The sequence below is a fragment of the Lagenorhynchus albirostris genome, chromosome 12, assembly GCF_949774975.1.
Source record: "Lagenorhynchus albirostris chromosome 12, mLagAlb1.1, whole genome shotgun sequence".
Lineage (NCBI taxonomy): Eukaryota > Metazoa > Chordata > Mammalia > Artiodactyla > Delphinidae > Lagenorhynchus > Lagenorhynchus albirostris.
The window spans coordinates 55,727,717-55,744,863 of NC_083106.1; the positions used below are offsets into that span (position 1 = coordinate 55,727,717).

At 36.2% G+C, this 17,147-nt stretch overlaps 1 protein-coding gene across 3 annotated transcripts in view; it reads right to left on the bottom strand.

Moving 5' to 3' along the window:
- GRIK2 (glutamate ionotropic receptor kainate type subunit 2) overlaps positions 1 to 17,147 on the bottom strand; it is a 638,585-nt gene that overhangs the window by 238,217 nt on the left and 383,221 nt on the right. For all 3 annotated transcript variants that reach the window (XM_060167216.1, XM_060167215.1, XM_060167217.1), the window contains exons 7-8: positions 8,091 to 8,234; positions 4,832 to 4,939 (exon numbers count right to left, since the gene is read on the bottom strand). In XM_060167216.1, the coding sequence (XP_060023199.1) occupies positions 4,832 to 4,939; positions 8,091 to 8,234 (252 nt within the window). The remainder of the gene's footprint in view (positions 1 to 4,831; positions 4,940 to 8,090; positions 8,235 to 17,147) is intronic.

The window sequence follows — 17,147 nt, forward strand, 5'->3', positions numbered from 1 at the left end:
ACACAATTATAGACAGTGTCAGGAAGAAAAAGTAGAGGATACTATGAGAAACTTAAATTTGATTAGGCTTAGGGAATACCTATCTAAGGAAGTAAATGTAAGCTGCAACCCCCAGGATGAGTAAGAAGTTAGCCAGGCAAAGGTGATAGGAATGGGTATTCCAGACCGGGAAAACTCTACTGCCAAAGTAATAGAAAGTCTTGACCTTGTGAGGAAATGAGAAACAGCCAGTATAGCTGGAGCATAGAAAACACCTGAGAAGATGGTGAGAGTTGAGTGGGAGAGGTAGGGAATTCATTGTAAATCATGTTTGGATCTTAATCAAAATACAATGGAAATAAAGGGATGAGTTAAATTAGAGAAATGACATGGATCATTTTGCTTTTAAAGACTTCCATTGGCTGCTATGATTTGGCGAATGGATTACAAGGAGGAGTAGAACAGAGGCTTGTTGGGGCTCCAGTGTATGTGTCCGGGGTAGGTTCCCCTGGCCATGATTGTAGCAATGGATTTAGGGAGAAATGGATGGATTCTAAACATATTTTGAAAGTGGAATATACAATACGGTCTTTGAACTGACCAGAAAAATTCAAGCTGCAAAAATCACTTATTCTGTTTTCCTTTTCCTGTTGTTAGTAGCTTCAATACCAGGATCTTAAAGAAAGAAATTGTCCTATTATTGCCTGAGGTAGACGAAGTTGCCTACTGTTTTATCCCCTTATTCGCCTTCTTTTGCTTTAGAGAAGGCACTGCCATGGCCCAAGAGCTTGTCTGGACAGGTGTGGTTGGTTGTGTATGCGGTATTGGTGACCCTCCTTAGACCTGCCACCTGTGAATAACTGCAGGAAGGAAGAAATTAACACATCCCCTCTGGAGGCTGACCGGAACCAGGAAATGTTTGACTTTACTCCCTCCCCTTTTAGTATAAAAGAAGCCTGAATTTTAACTCAGGCAAGATGGTTCTTTGGGACACAAGTCCACTGTCTTCTCAGACTGCCGTTTTTTTTGATAAATTTGTTATTCCTTGCTCCAATTAAACAAACAAACAAGCCAGATGTGGTTGGTTGTGTGTGCGGTACTGGTGACCCTTCTTAGACCATGGCTAACTGGGCTGGGTTCTAACCAAGATCTCCGTCGAGATAAAGGAGAAAGAATTCACTTTGATCTATGAACCCTATCTAAGTGGAAAACTGTGTCCAGAGTAGCATTTTAACTCCAAGCTCAGTTCCCTGAATATGTCCTACTTCTCTGTTTGTCAGAAATATACCTGCTCCTTCCTGGTTTATCTGCTCCACAGTTACGAACATCAGAAGTATGGATTTTCCTATTAACTGTTTCAATCCTAAGATTCACATTTCAGAAAACGATTCAAAATATATCATTTTAATGACATACAAGCAAGAGATCTTTCTTTTTAGCACATTTCACTGCCCAATACTATATTACTGGGTTGGCCAAAAAGTGTCTTTGGTTTTTTAAGTAAAAATAAAAGACACATTTTTCATTTTCACCAAGAACTTTATTCAACAATGTATTCACCCTTTTGTTCCACTACCTTCTGCCATTTCTCAGGCAACTTCATAATTCCATGTTCCCAAAACTTTTTATCTTTTTGAGCAAAGAACTGTTCCAGGAGCCTTTTACAGTCTTCCAGGGAATTGAAATTTTTTCCATTAAGAGAATTTTGTAAAGTCCTAAATAAATGGAAATCCGAAGGTGCAATGTCTGATGAATATGGCGGATGAATCAGAACTTCCCAGCCAAGTTGTAACAGTTTTTGCCTGGTCATCAAATAAACATGCAGTCGTACGTTATCCTGATGGAAGATTTTGAGTTTTCTGTTGACTAATTCTGGACACTCTTCGTTGAGTGCTGCTTTCAGTTGGTCTAACTGGGAGCAGTACTTGTTGGAATTAGTTGTTTGGTTTTCTGGAAGGAGCTCATAATAAAGGACGCCCTTCCAATCCCACCATATACACAACATGACCTTCTTTGGATGAAGACCGGCCTTTGGTATGGTTGATGGAGGTTCATTTCACTTGCCCCACAATCTCTTCCATTCCACATTATTGTACAGTATCCACTTGCCACTGCCCATCACAATTTGTTTTAAAAATGGAACGTTTTCATTATGTTTAAGTAGAGAATCGCATGCGGAAATACGGTCAAGAAGGTTTTTTCTGCTTAACTTACGTGGACCCAAACATCAAAGCGCTTCACATAACCAAACTAGTGTAAATGCTTTTCAACCCTTAATTTGGATATTTTGAGTATGTCGGCTATCTCCTGTGTGGTATAACATTGATTGTTCTCAGTTACTGCCTTGATTTCATTGCTATCAACTTCAACTGGTCCACCAGACCATGGAGTATCATCCAGTGAGAAATCTCTAGCGCGAATCTCTGCAAACCACTTTTGACACGTTCAATCAGTCACAGCACCTTCTCCATATACTGCACAATCTTTTTTTTTTTGCATTTCAGTTGGGTTTTTACCTTTCTTGAAATAATAAAGCATAATATGCTGAAAATGTTGCTGTTTTTCTTCCATCTTCAATATTAAAATGGCTACACAAAAATTCACCAATTTTGATGTCTTTTTTTAAATGCACGCTGATATGACAGCTGTCACATACAGTCTAAAAAAATTATTTCGAATGAAGTTAAAGACAACTAAGTGCTACTAGAGCCATCTTATGGAAAAAACTGAATGAACCTTTTGGCCAACCCAATATAATTTTATGAATCAATTTATAATTGGCAGGTTTTCTTCACTAGAGCAAAACCTTCATAGGGGCACAAGATAGAAGTTCACTGCATATTTGTTAGAGAATTAAATGAATAAATAAAGTGTGCTGGTCAAAGATGACCAAGACAAAACTAGGAAAAGGCAGTAGCATGAAAAGATAGAATTGAGGATAGTTAAAATGCCTAGCCTCGACCCCTATTAACGTATTTCCAGGTTCTTTTAGAGACCATGATATTTTCACTTCAGCCTGTCCAAGAGGGAAGCCCTTTGCACTCTACTTTTTTTGAGATGGGGAATTTGGCCCAGAGAAGTTGGATGGAAGGATGAAGTTCACACACTTGTTGTGACACAACTAGAATAGTAACTTAAGCCTCCTGAATCACCATCTATTGAATCTTCCAAAGTGTGAACTCTATCAAGGTAGGAACTCTGTTTTTTCATCTATGGATTGGTAACTATACTTTTTAGGAAAAAATAAAAGTAAAATCAACAAAACTTAGGAGTCTTAATGAGGCAGATATTGCTACCACCCCAGGATGCAGTTGAAGATGCTGTGTTTTAGAAGGATTAAGAAACTTGTCTATAAACAGTAAATGACAGAACAAGGATTTCAGCCTAATTCTGTCTGAACACAAAATATTGATGAATGTCACGTCAACATTTATAACTCACATTGTGATACCTTGCTTATCGATATGGTAGATCCTCACATATACTTGGTAACCATTATATTCAGGATCTTATTATAATTCACACTAGAGCCTAGGAAAACCTTCTATGGTAACAGGAAGAGCATCACCATTTTTATGTTGATGTGTTGAAATACAAGCAGTGGTCGAAGTTCATCCTAGTGACTTACGTATTTCCAAAAATAAGATAATAACATCCCCAGTAAACACTGAGATAAGCCCATATGAGCTGACTAAACTCCACCATTATCAATTCCAATTTTGGGTATAGACTAATGTTGTTATCTTGGAAGTAAGGTAATTAGGAAGTGACAGCCTCACGAATATTTTAGTTCCAGTTTATTATAAAAGATTCCTAACTTTGCATGGTCTTGACAAAGGGTACAACCTGAAACTCTCAATGAGAAGAGGTAATACCCCTGTTAACTTCAGTCATCAGTTGGCCATGATATACTTCTTGTCCTGGTGATATCAAAAATATGTGTTTTCTCACTCCTGCATCATTTGAATCAACATTCATATATACTATTTTCTCTCAGGCTAAAATACCCCTTATTTTGATTCAATTTCCTTCTTCAGTTTCCATCTATGAATGATGCTCCATGTTCAATTGTTAGCTGAAACATAACTCACTATCTTTAAAGTGATGTTATCTCAAAAAGAATTTTTTCTCAAGTTCTTATCAAAATATCTTTTTAATTTGTAACTTTCAATGAATCCATCAGAAAACAGCTAAATGCATATATTACAAACTTACACTAAAATGTTCTTAAAGTAAGCACACACACCCAAATTCTATGAGCCTTTCTTGTACTTTACCTCAATACCTATAAATGGAATCAAGAAAGATAGACCCAGTGTAATGTGTAGCATTTGTGTTCATACATAATTTACTCATGTACATTAATTCAGGCATTTCTCTTGAATATGATCCAGCAGCAGAAACATGTTTCAGTATTTAAGCCTTCTGTATGGTCTGCTCTAAGTAGGAAAGTCTATGAAGGCCTGTGATTATAAGCTGCATATACAAAGATTCATATTACATCAAACATTTTCTAATTATTATATCAAATATTACAGTTAATTAAGATTATATTAATATATTATATATATTATTTTAAATTAATATTATATACATTGTATGCAGAGAATCAGAAAAACCTGATGAGAAAATAAAAACATTTAAATTGCCTTAAGAGATCCTTTATCCTTGAGTCCTAATAGTCAATTATTATATTCAATATATATAACGAATTGAAGATGTATATTTTTAGAGTTACTCAATAAAGTTAAATGTCAATGAAATGTATCTACAACAGGAAATATTGCTTTATCTCTTCACTAGGATATGTTTATTTAATAATTAAAGTAAGTAAATTGAATGTCTCAAGTACCTTTTCCAGACCTTCTTCCTTGAGGCTGATCACATCCAAATCAAAATCTGTTCGTAAGCCATTGGTTTTGTTGAAAGTTATTCTGCCTGTGAGGCCTTCCCAATGTGCCTATGGGGAAAACAAACAAACAAACAAAAATCATAAATTAGTAAAGGATGAGAAGATAAAACAATTTTGTACAAAATGTTTTACCTTTTGTTACTTCTCATAAATTTACATTGCTATACATTTTTATTCTCTTCTGAACTATGACAGAGGTTTTTTCTAAATATGATATCCTAGTCTCAGTAAAAATTTATTGTAAATTTTTCATTTTAAATAATGCATTTACCAGGTATAATTTTCCTTTATGAGAAATTTGTGGCTTATGTTTTAAATAGCAAACCTCTTTTAGCAAAGTGAGAAGAGTTTGGTCACTTATAATATTTATGAGATAGTGACTATCTTGCTGGAGATTACAAATAGAACTACTATTATAAAATACCACTCCTAACACCAAACTAATATAAAGTAAACATTTTATTACAATGAAAGAAACTGAATCTAGGAAAAATTATGCTATACTGCTTCAATTATATATTTTCCACTTAGAATAATTAACTTATTACTTTATTTTTCTTTGTGTGAGGCTGGGAGAAATGTATCAAAATTACTTCACATCAAACTATACTTCCTGTAGAAGGCTCTCTCCAGGTAGAAGGGGGTGAGAATATAATAATCTAGCTACACAATGGGTTCATCCCTCAAAGGTGAGCAAATAATGAGTTTTTTTTTAATATAAAATGATTTTCTATTCTGCTGGTTATATAGCCCCAATTACACGTTTGTTTGTTTGTTTGTTTTTTGCGGTACGCGGGCCTCTCACTGTTGTGGCCTCTCCCGTTGCGGAGCACAGGCTCCGGACACGCAGGCTCAGCGGCCATGGCTCACGGGCCCAGCCGCTCTGCAGCATGTGGGATCCTCCTGGACCGGGGCACAAACCCGTGTCCCCTGCATCGGCAGGTGGACTCTCAACCACTGCACCACCAGGGAAGCCCCATCATGTTTTATATTATTTGTCATTTGCAAGTAGCTTGGGAAAATAGTTACATATGAAAATTTAAAATAATGTAACATATACTCACAACTATGTTTGAAAGAATATATACTGAGACTCAAAAGCAGTAAAGCCCAGTAGATAAAGGGTAACACTTCAATAAGGATTACAGATGGATATCATTATTACATTTCTTAGGCTCCATGTGCTTCTTGGATACTTATGTGTAGGGATTCTAAAATAGATTTAGGCTAATAAATTACAAATAAAATAGAAAAAAAAACTATAATATATATCTCTATGCATATTGCAACAGGTCATCACTGAGTTTACTGTGTTAACAGGTCTCCAGTAAGGAAGAAAAACATTTTATTAACTCAACTTCGTCCAAAGAAAATAATTGCAGGCGGTTAACAAAAATCCATATTTAGTATAAAAATAAGCAATGGGATCAAGAAGTACAGAAGCAGAAGTGCAGAACAGTAAAACAAATCTGGGTTAAAGACAGCACAGGGAAATGTATACCAGGTGAAACTGTGCAACTAATAAATCCAATCACAAATTCAATTCTGGACTTTCCAGCAACCAAAGCAAAGAAGAAAATATGATGAACTGTAACATACAGGATCCATAATTTAAGACACACCAATTGCCCAGGAGAAACTCAGCTTTTCCTGGTACTGAGACCTGACAGAAATGTCTCTTTTCGGTCCTCATAAGAGTGACCCTGTGTGATTTAGTGCAGCGGTCTCCAACCTTTTTGGCACGAGGGACTGGTTTCATGGAACACAATTTTTCAATGGATGGTGGCGGGGAATGGTTCAGGCGTTAACGTGAGCGATGGAGAACAGCAGATGAAGCTTTGCTCGCTCACCCACTGCTCACCTCCTGCCATGTGGCCTGCTTCCTAACAGGCCGTGGACCGGTATCGGTCCATAGCCTGGGGGTTGTGGACCCCAGATTTAGTGGACAAGATCCTCAATAACACGCTACAATAAATACAATAGCGAGTTTCATACAACAGCCTCTCACAGGGTTGTTTGACACTATTCAGAAAAAGCTCTTCTTCAACTAGCCAAACCAGGGTGCTATGTTTGCAGCCCTGTGATGCTTAGTTTTTTACACCAGAAGTAAATATAGAATGTGGAGTAACAAAAGAACTGCATACTGTTCTAGGAGTATCATTTCATCTATCTGAGAGTTCAGTAACAATTAGACAAGGAAAATTCACGGATATTCTTTGCCAAGGACCTGATGATTCTTAATTATGATTCTATTTGCACTTTTATTTTCATGATGAGTAATTTATTATATGATGAGCTGATGATTTCTTTTAAGCCATTAAAGAAAAAATTTTATATGGTAATAACAGCTGTGACTTTTCATAGCAAAGATTAAATTTTCATAGTTAAACTTTCATATAAAAACTCCTAACTCAACTATACTTTAATAAATTTTTTTTAATTAAAAAAACTCCTGTTGTAATCAAATAAAAAGTATCCTTAGCTAACAAAGGAATTTCCTTCATGAGAGGAAGAATGGGAAGAATATGTGTGTATGAAGTGAGTGTGTATGTTTGTGTGTGATCTTTAAGAGTTTTCTTTCTTTTTTTTTTTTTTCTCACTATGGGCATGCTTGGTCTAAAACTAGAACAGACATAATTAGAAATTTTTATGGCCATAAAAATGGTTGTATTATGCAACATGAAGTAAACTTTGCACTTTCATGAATCCATATATTTTGTTTTATGTTAACTCTAATACAATTAAAATAACTAGACGTTATACTTAGGAACCATAGCTCTAAAAAATAATTCTTGAAAACTTAGAAATTGGGTGTAATTTAGTGTAGTGCAAAGGGCATTCCTGTTAAAAATTCATTGCATATCATGTGGCCTATGACATAAACATTCTTCAAACATCTATGTTTCCACATAAATGAAAAGTAACATACATAAAGATTCAGAAAGGTGAAAACTAACAATGTCATAAATCATAGGTCACTGATTTTCATCTGTTCACGCAATCACAGATATTTTGTAGGAAATCCATTTCCCTTCCATATTATTTAGTAAAAATGTTAATTTTTCTTGTATGGGGAAAGGTAGAAAGTTTAATTTAAGAGATAAAAGTAAAAGGTCACCTGTTAGGAAAAATGCAATAATCTCAATTCATTCAGCTTGAGGACAAGCAAGACAGGACAGATGTGCTTCTCCTGACTCACCTCTTTAATTAGGCTCATGAAGCGGGTCCCAAAGCGCCAGGGTTTGTGTCGATTGCACTGTAAGGAGCTGACTGTCATCTGGGGAAACTGCTGGACGCCCACAGACACCACGTGCACAGCATCATACATGAGAGCAGCATCCGTCTGAAAGCCGAGAGAAAAGGAAATGTGGCATCAATACAACATGGGAGACCCATGATGGGTGGTTTAGAAGTGGAGAGAAAGAAAGGGTGAGAGAAATAAATACCCAGTTTTTCTTCATGTAAGGGAGAAAACAGTATCTCCACATGCTGTGGTTCTCTTAAATAAGATATTGTGATCAAATTACTTCATGGGCTCCATGAGAACATCTGACCTACCCTCCCTTTCCTGAAGTGATAACCCAATTTCATATCATCCTAGTATCTCTGCTGAAGTAGGAAATGTGTGCAGACATGCATTATTTCATTTTTTGTCTCTTACTCTGTTCTACTGCATGCGTGCATGCGTGTGCGTGTGTGCACGCGCACACGCACACACACACACAAGGAATGCCAATGTGAACATTTTGAATGGTTACATAAATTACATATTGTATATAAAAGTAAGTAAGTAAATAATTTCCTTACATAGGAAGAAAAAAGAAATTTGAAGAGATTCATCTGAAAAGTTTAAAGATATAAACCCTAATTTTTTCTGCAATTCAGCTTTTCAAAGGGTTCAATCTCAGAAATGATGCTAGAGTGTTGAATCTCAATACATGTGTTAATCCCTTTTCAAGAAACTAAGCTTAATCCCCCGTACTGTCTTCTTTTCCCCAAATTTACATATGAATACAAATTCATTTTGGCTTCTCAAGTAAGACGAATATGAATTCTACTGTGTGTGCACCTGCTCAAATGACTGACCACTTTAGAGGTGGATGATAAAAAATAAAATGTTTATAAGTCATAACAAACCAGAGGCTCAGTGACAGTCAAGTGCTGTGTTAAATGGACCCTCACATTGTGTTTGACGGACCAATGCCAGGCTCACTACCTACAGAAGAGAGCCACTGACAATGCGGGCAGCAAGGAACTTTGGGCCATCTGCTTGGCATGGTTTGGAATAAAAGCATATATTTCCTCTTCTCATTCACACAATTAGTGAGCTGTGAAATGAATTCCAAAATGAATAGGAACCCTGTAGATTAATAGCGTTTGCCACAATACAATACAAAATGAGTACACACAGTAGCTTTCATGCAAATGTATCCTCAGGAACTTAACCACATAAAATGGAAGGCAGCTAAACAGCACAATGCAGTGACAGAACATCATAAAAATACCATTTTATAGTTCATAAATCTTTGGGGAATAGAGCTCAGATTCATAACCTTCATTTGGTAAATACCAGCTGACTACTTTCACACACTCTGAGGGCTGCACAGTGAAAACTCGAGTAGTGGAGTTGATAACAGGCACAGAGCATGAGCCTGAGGATCAGACTGCTATTGTCTTCGGCCTGAGTTAACACTCAGAGGACATATTTCATATACCACATGGATGGTTATAAAAAAAGTTACCAAGATATGAGAGACACATTTGGTTTTAAAATAAAATGAAGTTTTAAAAAATCACTGTCAACAAATGTAGAGAGATATGAACACTTTCAGATACTACTAAAGGGAAGATAAGGGGCAATTTTGCAGATCGCACCACAAGGGAGTTTTTAAAATATCCATGTTCTTTTTCACCTAGTAATTTCTCTTTCTGGAATTTGCCCTGAGAAAAATCAAAGATAAGAACAAAAGCTACATACACTATTTCTTTAAAAAAATAAAATAGAGTGGAAATCTACTGAATGTTCAAAATAAGGAAACACAATAAAATCACAATGTATTTCACATAAACATTAAAAATCATGTTTTGAAAAATAATCATTCAGATGAGAAACTGCAAGTGGTAAAATGCTAACTGCAAAAATAGCTTATACAGAACTGTATTTCTAGCATAAACCATTATATACATCTTTATGAGTACTTAATATGTACTATTCAACTTATTTAATTCTCACAGTAATGGTTTAATAAAAACACTGATATTGTTCCCACTTTACAAATGACGAAGCCAAGGTTGAGAGAAGTTAAGCAACTAAACAAAGTCACACAAGTAAGAAGCAGAGAGGTCCAGATTCAAACAGCCTCACTGCTCACAGCAAGTATTCTGAAACATCATATTGCATGTTATATGGACAACAACCAAAAAAAACTGAAGGGAAGAAAATACACTAAAATGATACTAATAATTACTCTTGGGAGATAGTGGTGAGTAGAATTTATATTTTTTCCTTTTTCTTTACTTTTTGCATTTTTTTAAGATGGAAGTTTACTGAATACCGTTGCAATTATTCCCAACATGAAAATTTTGATCTACTGTCACAAAATAACTAAAAGAACACAAACTATGATATTACTACTATCCTGCCATGACTTACTGACTTATATGAAAATCCTAGAATAGTAACCTTACCTAAAATGACAATGCTCGCAAAGAATTTTGCTTAATTAAAACTTCGAAAATCATTTTTGGTACATAGTTTTAGCTTCTGGATCAGAGGATATACTAGATGATAATAAAACTATTTAAGATCTGTGATTTTAAATATAATTATAAAAGGAAGATAATATTTATTAAACTATAAGATAAATACTAGAGAAAAAAATTATAATTAAGAAGTTGTTGATCAAATTTCTTCTTGAATTTCCAGTTTAAAAATATGTTAATTTATTATAAAGCAATAAATAGAACTTCTGAAACTACTCTCTCTGATATTTTCATCTGCTTAGGGTGCTTTTTTTTTTTTTTTTTTTTTTTTTTGCGGTACACGGGCCTCTCACTGTTGTGGCCTCTCCCATTGCGGAGCACAGGCTCCGGACACGCAGGCTCAGCGGCCATGGCTCACGGGCCCAGTCGCTCCGTGGCATGTGGGATCTTCCCGGACTGGGACACGAACCCATGTCCCCTGCACCGGCAGGCGGACTCTCAACCACTCCACCACCAGGGAAGCCCTTAGGGTGCTTTTTTTGTCCTATTTTTAGATTAGTTGTTTTCTGTGATAATATGGAGTTGCTGTCTATTTAAACGTGATATCCTGTCAGGCTTTCCTTTACTGTATTTTTTGCAAAACTGTACATATGTAAATTCTTTCAACTTTGGAAAGTTTTGAGAAAACTCCAGCTTATCAAAAGTGGTTTTCTTATTTTCATGAGAATGTATAAGCTTGAAATTTTTCCTTAATTTAGTAATGTTACTAGTTAACATTTGTTCAGTATTTATTATGTGTAAGGCACTTTCCTTAAATCATTTCCTTTAATTCTCATAACCATCATGCAGTTGGAAATTCACTGGGTCTGTATAAAATAGGAAACTGAAGCAGAGAACAGTTAAGTAACTGGTCTAAAAATCATAGCATATAGAGGTGGAGCTGGATTTGACTCTAGAAAATCTATCCAGAATTTACATACTTCTCTCTAGTTTCTTGCTCAGGGCTCTATATTTAATAAAGCAAAATAGTTTAAATTGTTTTAAAGTTATAAAATATAAGAAATAAATAAGTACTTGAATACATTAATCTATATAATTTCTTAATAAGCAGTAAATATTTACATAATGAAAATGTACTACGAAGTAAGGGAAAGTATAGATTGTGGAGAACTGGTAAATATAAATTCACAAAAGAAGAAATACATTGATGTATGAGATTAAGTCTATAATAGGTTAGTCAGAATAGAAACATTAACCAGGAACAAGGTCATGAAAGAAGTAGATTTATTCTATACAGTTGCTGCTCATTAGGTTTACAAAAGGCAAAGGTACTAGAGTATCTTTCAAGATCAGGCTTACGGGGCATCTTTACTCCCAACTCTAAATTGTAGAGTTTGATTGAGCTGCTCTTGCTAAGTCCTCTACCCGCTCATTTTGACTCTATAATCCTTTGCCTTGACTCCTCTCAATGGAAAAATACGAGGAAAGAAGGGAGGAGTAGAACAGAAGAGGAGAAAAGTAGAGGAGACACACAGGTTAATTACTTTGTCATCATTTTTATATTATTAATGTCAAGTTACATTGCATGCTTACTCTGTGCCACACTATGTCCATTTCTCTATATGCATTTCACAAAGACCCTATGTTTCAGGTAATATTACTCTTATCATTTAGAGAGGAGAAAACTGAGGCTTAGCAAGGTTGAAGTAATCTTCTCAAGGTCTCATCACCTTGAGAGACAAGACTTAGAAAACAAGACTCAGGCAAAGCTTAGCTCTTAGAACTACCATCCAAACTCTCATAATAAGACTCTGGCAGAAATAAGACTCAGAAAAAAGCCTTAAAAACACGATTCAGACAAGGTCTAATTCTTAGAACCACCATCCTACCTACTATAACCAACTATCTCCCCTAAACCATATTCCCACTGAAACTATGACAGGCCATGGAGGGGAAACTGATGGCAGCAGATCTCATATTTTTGGAGGTTCTGCTGAATACCAGACAATTATGTCCCAAAGACAGTATATCTCTGAGCTGAGATTCAAATAATAGTTCATTTGTCTTCCAAGTCAAATTTTCTTCCTTGTACATAATAGCTACCTCTAAAAAAACTTCAGAGGTAAGCAAAACTGTATTTTAACCAACTAAATTAAAATGGAGTATGTATACAATTTGATTATTAAAATACATAGGAGGGGGGTAGATAAAGTTGTAGTCATTCAGATCCTAAACTACAAAGACAAAATCTAGGCAGAGAGAAAAAATAAATCAGCAAGGAAGACAAAACAATCCATCCTATTTTCTCTCTTTCAAGTATAATTACTCACATATATAAATAGATCACACTTATTGGAAAGCTAGAATATGTGTTCACCCTGGGAATACAGACCAGAAGGAATCGCAGTCTAGGTAGGTACAGACAGAGTCAAATGCAGCCCTCTGTGTTTCACTACTAGGTCAAGCATCTATCAATAGCAATACGAGCCCCCTTGAGAGCCCATCTCAGACTAGACTGGAGTTGTACTTTATTTTTCTTTCCAAAATAAGCTAGTTAACCTACAAAGAATGTCTGTCAGCCAAAAACTTGTTTTGCAAACCTTTAAAACTGTGCAATACAGTCCTACACATTTCAATAAAACAACAATGATCTTTTTAAATGGATGGTTTGAAAAGATCACAAGAAGTGCTTTCTCATACATTTTAAATATACATTAGCCATCTCCCTAACTTATTGCTGGGTTTATCTCATATCTAGTTTAATTACTTTTAGTCATGCAGTGTGCAACGTGGATGCAGGTGGAAGAGTGATGACTGCTAATTTCTTTGGTTGAGCTATTGCCACAGAAATTGGTTTAGTCACCCAGTGCTATTTCATCTATCTCAAGTAACCTCAAGTCTGATGAGACTTTAAAGTATTGAAAGAACACTGAAATGTAAGTATGCTTACATTTCTTTTATGCTCTGAAAAAATCCACCGCATATTTTTAAATAATTGAAGAATCAGGGAGATTAGGTGCTCTCAAAAGTTTCAGATGATAAAATTTACCATTGCTAAATATTTCTGATTTGGGATGTATGATTGAAACATTTCCAAATATATAAAAACAGGAATAATAATGGATACTGTGACTAGTTAAAATATTTCTATGTACTTAGATTTCATTTACAGAAGATTCTGGTACTAAGCAGTAAATTACCAAGCATGTCCATATGGAGTGCATATGTTATTTCAGTTTCTGATCACTATAATCATCATCATTAAACATCTTTTTTGTAAAGTTCTGGGATAGATGTTCTAGGAGTCATAAAAAACTAAAACATAGCCTTTATTCACATGAAGGATGAAACAGTTAGAAATGAACAATTTTTAACTACATATGATCATAGAAGGGAACATTGCTACATAAAATCTGATACTTTAAAGACTTCTCTTTGCAAAAAGCTATCAAAGGTAGGACTTCCCTGGTGGCGCAGTGGTTAAGAATCCGCCTGCCAATGCAGGGGACAAGGGTTAGATCCCCAGTCCAGGAAGATGCTACGTGCTGCGGAGCACCTAAGCCCATGTGCCACAACTACTGAGCCTGTGCTCCAGAGCCCGCAAGCCACAACTACTGAGCCTGCGAGCCACAGCTACTGAAGCCTGCGCGCCTAGAGCCCATGCTCCGCAACAAGAGAAGTCACTGCGATGACGAGCCTGCGCACCATAACGAAGAGTAGCCTCCGCTCACTGCAACTAGAGAAAGCCTGCATGCAGCAACAAAGACCCAATGCAGCCAAAAAAAAAAAAGGAATAAATTTTAAGAAAATAGAAAATTTAAGAAAAAGCTATCAAAGGTATTTATCTTCCTTCCCAATGGGGAGGCAGTCTTCTGGAATATTCCATTCCCCTGGTAACATGACTTTTGGGTACCCCATTGAGTTTTGCCTGGGAGAACTTGGCACACAGCCTTTTCCCATTTATCTTCTCTATTATGCCAGCAGAGTTACATTTATGACAATGTCATTCTGCTGAAGCACTTTTTACATATTTGGGCTCTTGACCTAGGCTCCAACACACCCAATACTGTATTTAATAATTTACATTTAAATGTAACTAATCTTAAGAGTGATATGATATATGATCGTATCTTGATTATAGTGATGGTTATATGGGTGTATACTTAGGTCAAAACCTATCAAATTGTACAATTTAAATATGGGAAGTATAATACATCAATTTTACTCCAACACAGCTATTAAAAAAACCCTGATCATTCATTTTTCTTGGAAGACGGTTCATAAATTTCATTTTATTCTATAAGTATCTAGAGTCCTCACAAACTAAGTGTCACTGATCTGTATCTTCTTTCCTCCTTGAACATTCTACTTTTAATAAAACTATTTACGCTTTCTCATTTTTTATCTTACTTTCTTGATACAAGCATCTTTTGGATAATAACCATACCTATCTTTGTAATACCATGCACGGTATCCCATATACTGACTTGCCCATAGTAAGTGTATAAAAGCATTTTTCAACAAATTGATGAATTCAACCAAAAAGTTCATTTAAACTGTAAAAGAAATAGATATTAGGAAGCTCTGAATAACAATCACACTTTGCCATCTAGCTAGAATGTATTCCCTCCCAGAGGTACAGTGAACTAAATCTGCCAGTAGCTCAGACCTGGGAGGAATGCGAGTGCAGCCTCTGTCCTGTTTCTAAATGAATTTATAGTAACAGTTCCGTGAACACATTTATCTTTCCATTAAGTAAGTGCAGGCAGGTCTCCTTTGAGATCTGAATGCTAGCTGGCAGGTGGCAGATCCATTCTGGAACTCCTACGTCGCAGATTTTGCTCATTTCTGTATTCCCATCTGAAGTATAGTGCACAGCACAAAGAGCAGCATGGTCTCATACACGGAGTTTAAGTTTATGAATCCTGGCTCTTTCATTGATCTTTTTTTAAATTAATTTTTATTGGAGTATGGTTGCTTTACAATGTTGTGTTAGTCTCTACTGCACAACAAAATTGACTAGATCTTTTGACTAGCCCATTGATTAGATCTTTTATCTAAAACAAATAATAAAAAAATATTTAAATCCCCATTTGCCTTGTTTCTTCATTTTATAATTGAAAATGAAAAATGATGATCTGCCATATCTTTTCCTTGTTGGAAAAACCACTTTTATAAACCAGATCGTTCCAAGAGAAAAACAATTAATATTGATTCTTCAATTGGAAGACATGAATATTAAGGTTGGTGGGGAAAGGGCTGGATTCTGACCTCTGGAGCTCCCTCGCACAATCAGCACAAGCCTAAATGGGACAGAGGATCATCTCCCACTCTGAGCAAGGGTGAGGGTCACACATGGAAGGCAGGCTGGGGTTCGCTCATTCAGCTGGTACACTGCAGCCAGCACTCTGCCCGGCACGGAGCAGGTGCACAGTGGCTGCTAACGAAACTGAGGGACTGAAGAAGAAATGCCCTCAGACCCAGTCGGGAGCCAATTGTCAGAGACAATTCTCCCAGTTACACTGCAGCTGCCATTATGCTTACTGTGTTGCCGGCTCTTTGTACTACTCTGAAACGGAGTTCTTTACCAGCAGCTGCGTGGACTACACGGACTGCATGAGATAATACATTAAAGCAGTTTGCACAATCCCTGGCTCGTGGTGCATAGGCAGGTGTTAGATGATGATGATGATGATCACCAGAAGAGCTGTAATCTTGTCAAGATGGATCCTATCCAAAACAAGGGACCAGTTTAGAAAGTATAATGTTTCAACCCTTCTGCACCCACTGTTAGCCTAAATAAGGGAACAGGCTTCATGCTGTGCAAGAAAGCAGATCAAATTCTGGAAGGAGAAGGGGCAGGAAGGAAATTATCGTACAACAACAACTTGATCCCTGTAAAATGTGGTGTGTACACAATGCCACAATTCAGTGCTCAAAAAAAAAAAAGTTACTGAATACACACACATTATCTGACAAGTTTAGAATTTAAATACAAGTGGTAAAATATTACAGTATCTTGCATTTTGTTACTAGACGAAGGACTGCTGTTGGACAGATAACCTACCAGCAATGTGAACCTGGACAAATCTGCCTTGTAGTTTTTTCTAGTCTTTAGTTTCTTCATCTGTAAAAGGAGGGGCTAGAACCAGGTGGACATTTGCATTCCTAGAAAACTCACCTTTCATTCTGATTTTATATTGGCCTTTGTAATACAATCAAAATCCTAATTTATCCATCTCCTCCCCATAATGCTCTATGCTTTGTGCACTTTTGCAATAAACTTTGTACCAACATTTCATACAAATTTATAAATAAGGGACATCAAAGTTTACTTTTCATCAGCCATTGTCTGCATTCACAATCTACCCAATTCCTACCTGGTCCAATAAAATCTGCCAATACCTGTATTATATTTTCTTTGTTGTTTCAACTTCACTGTTAAACTTCTCACACACACTAAAACCCACCCTGGCTTCCTGATACTCTGTAGAGAAAAACTAAAACCCTTTCTCTCTTATCCAAAGTCATTTACTAGTGTCTCAGGATTTTA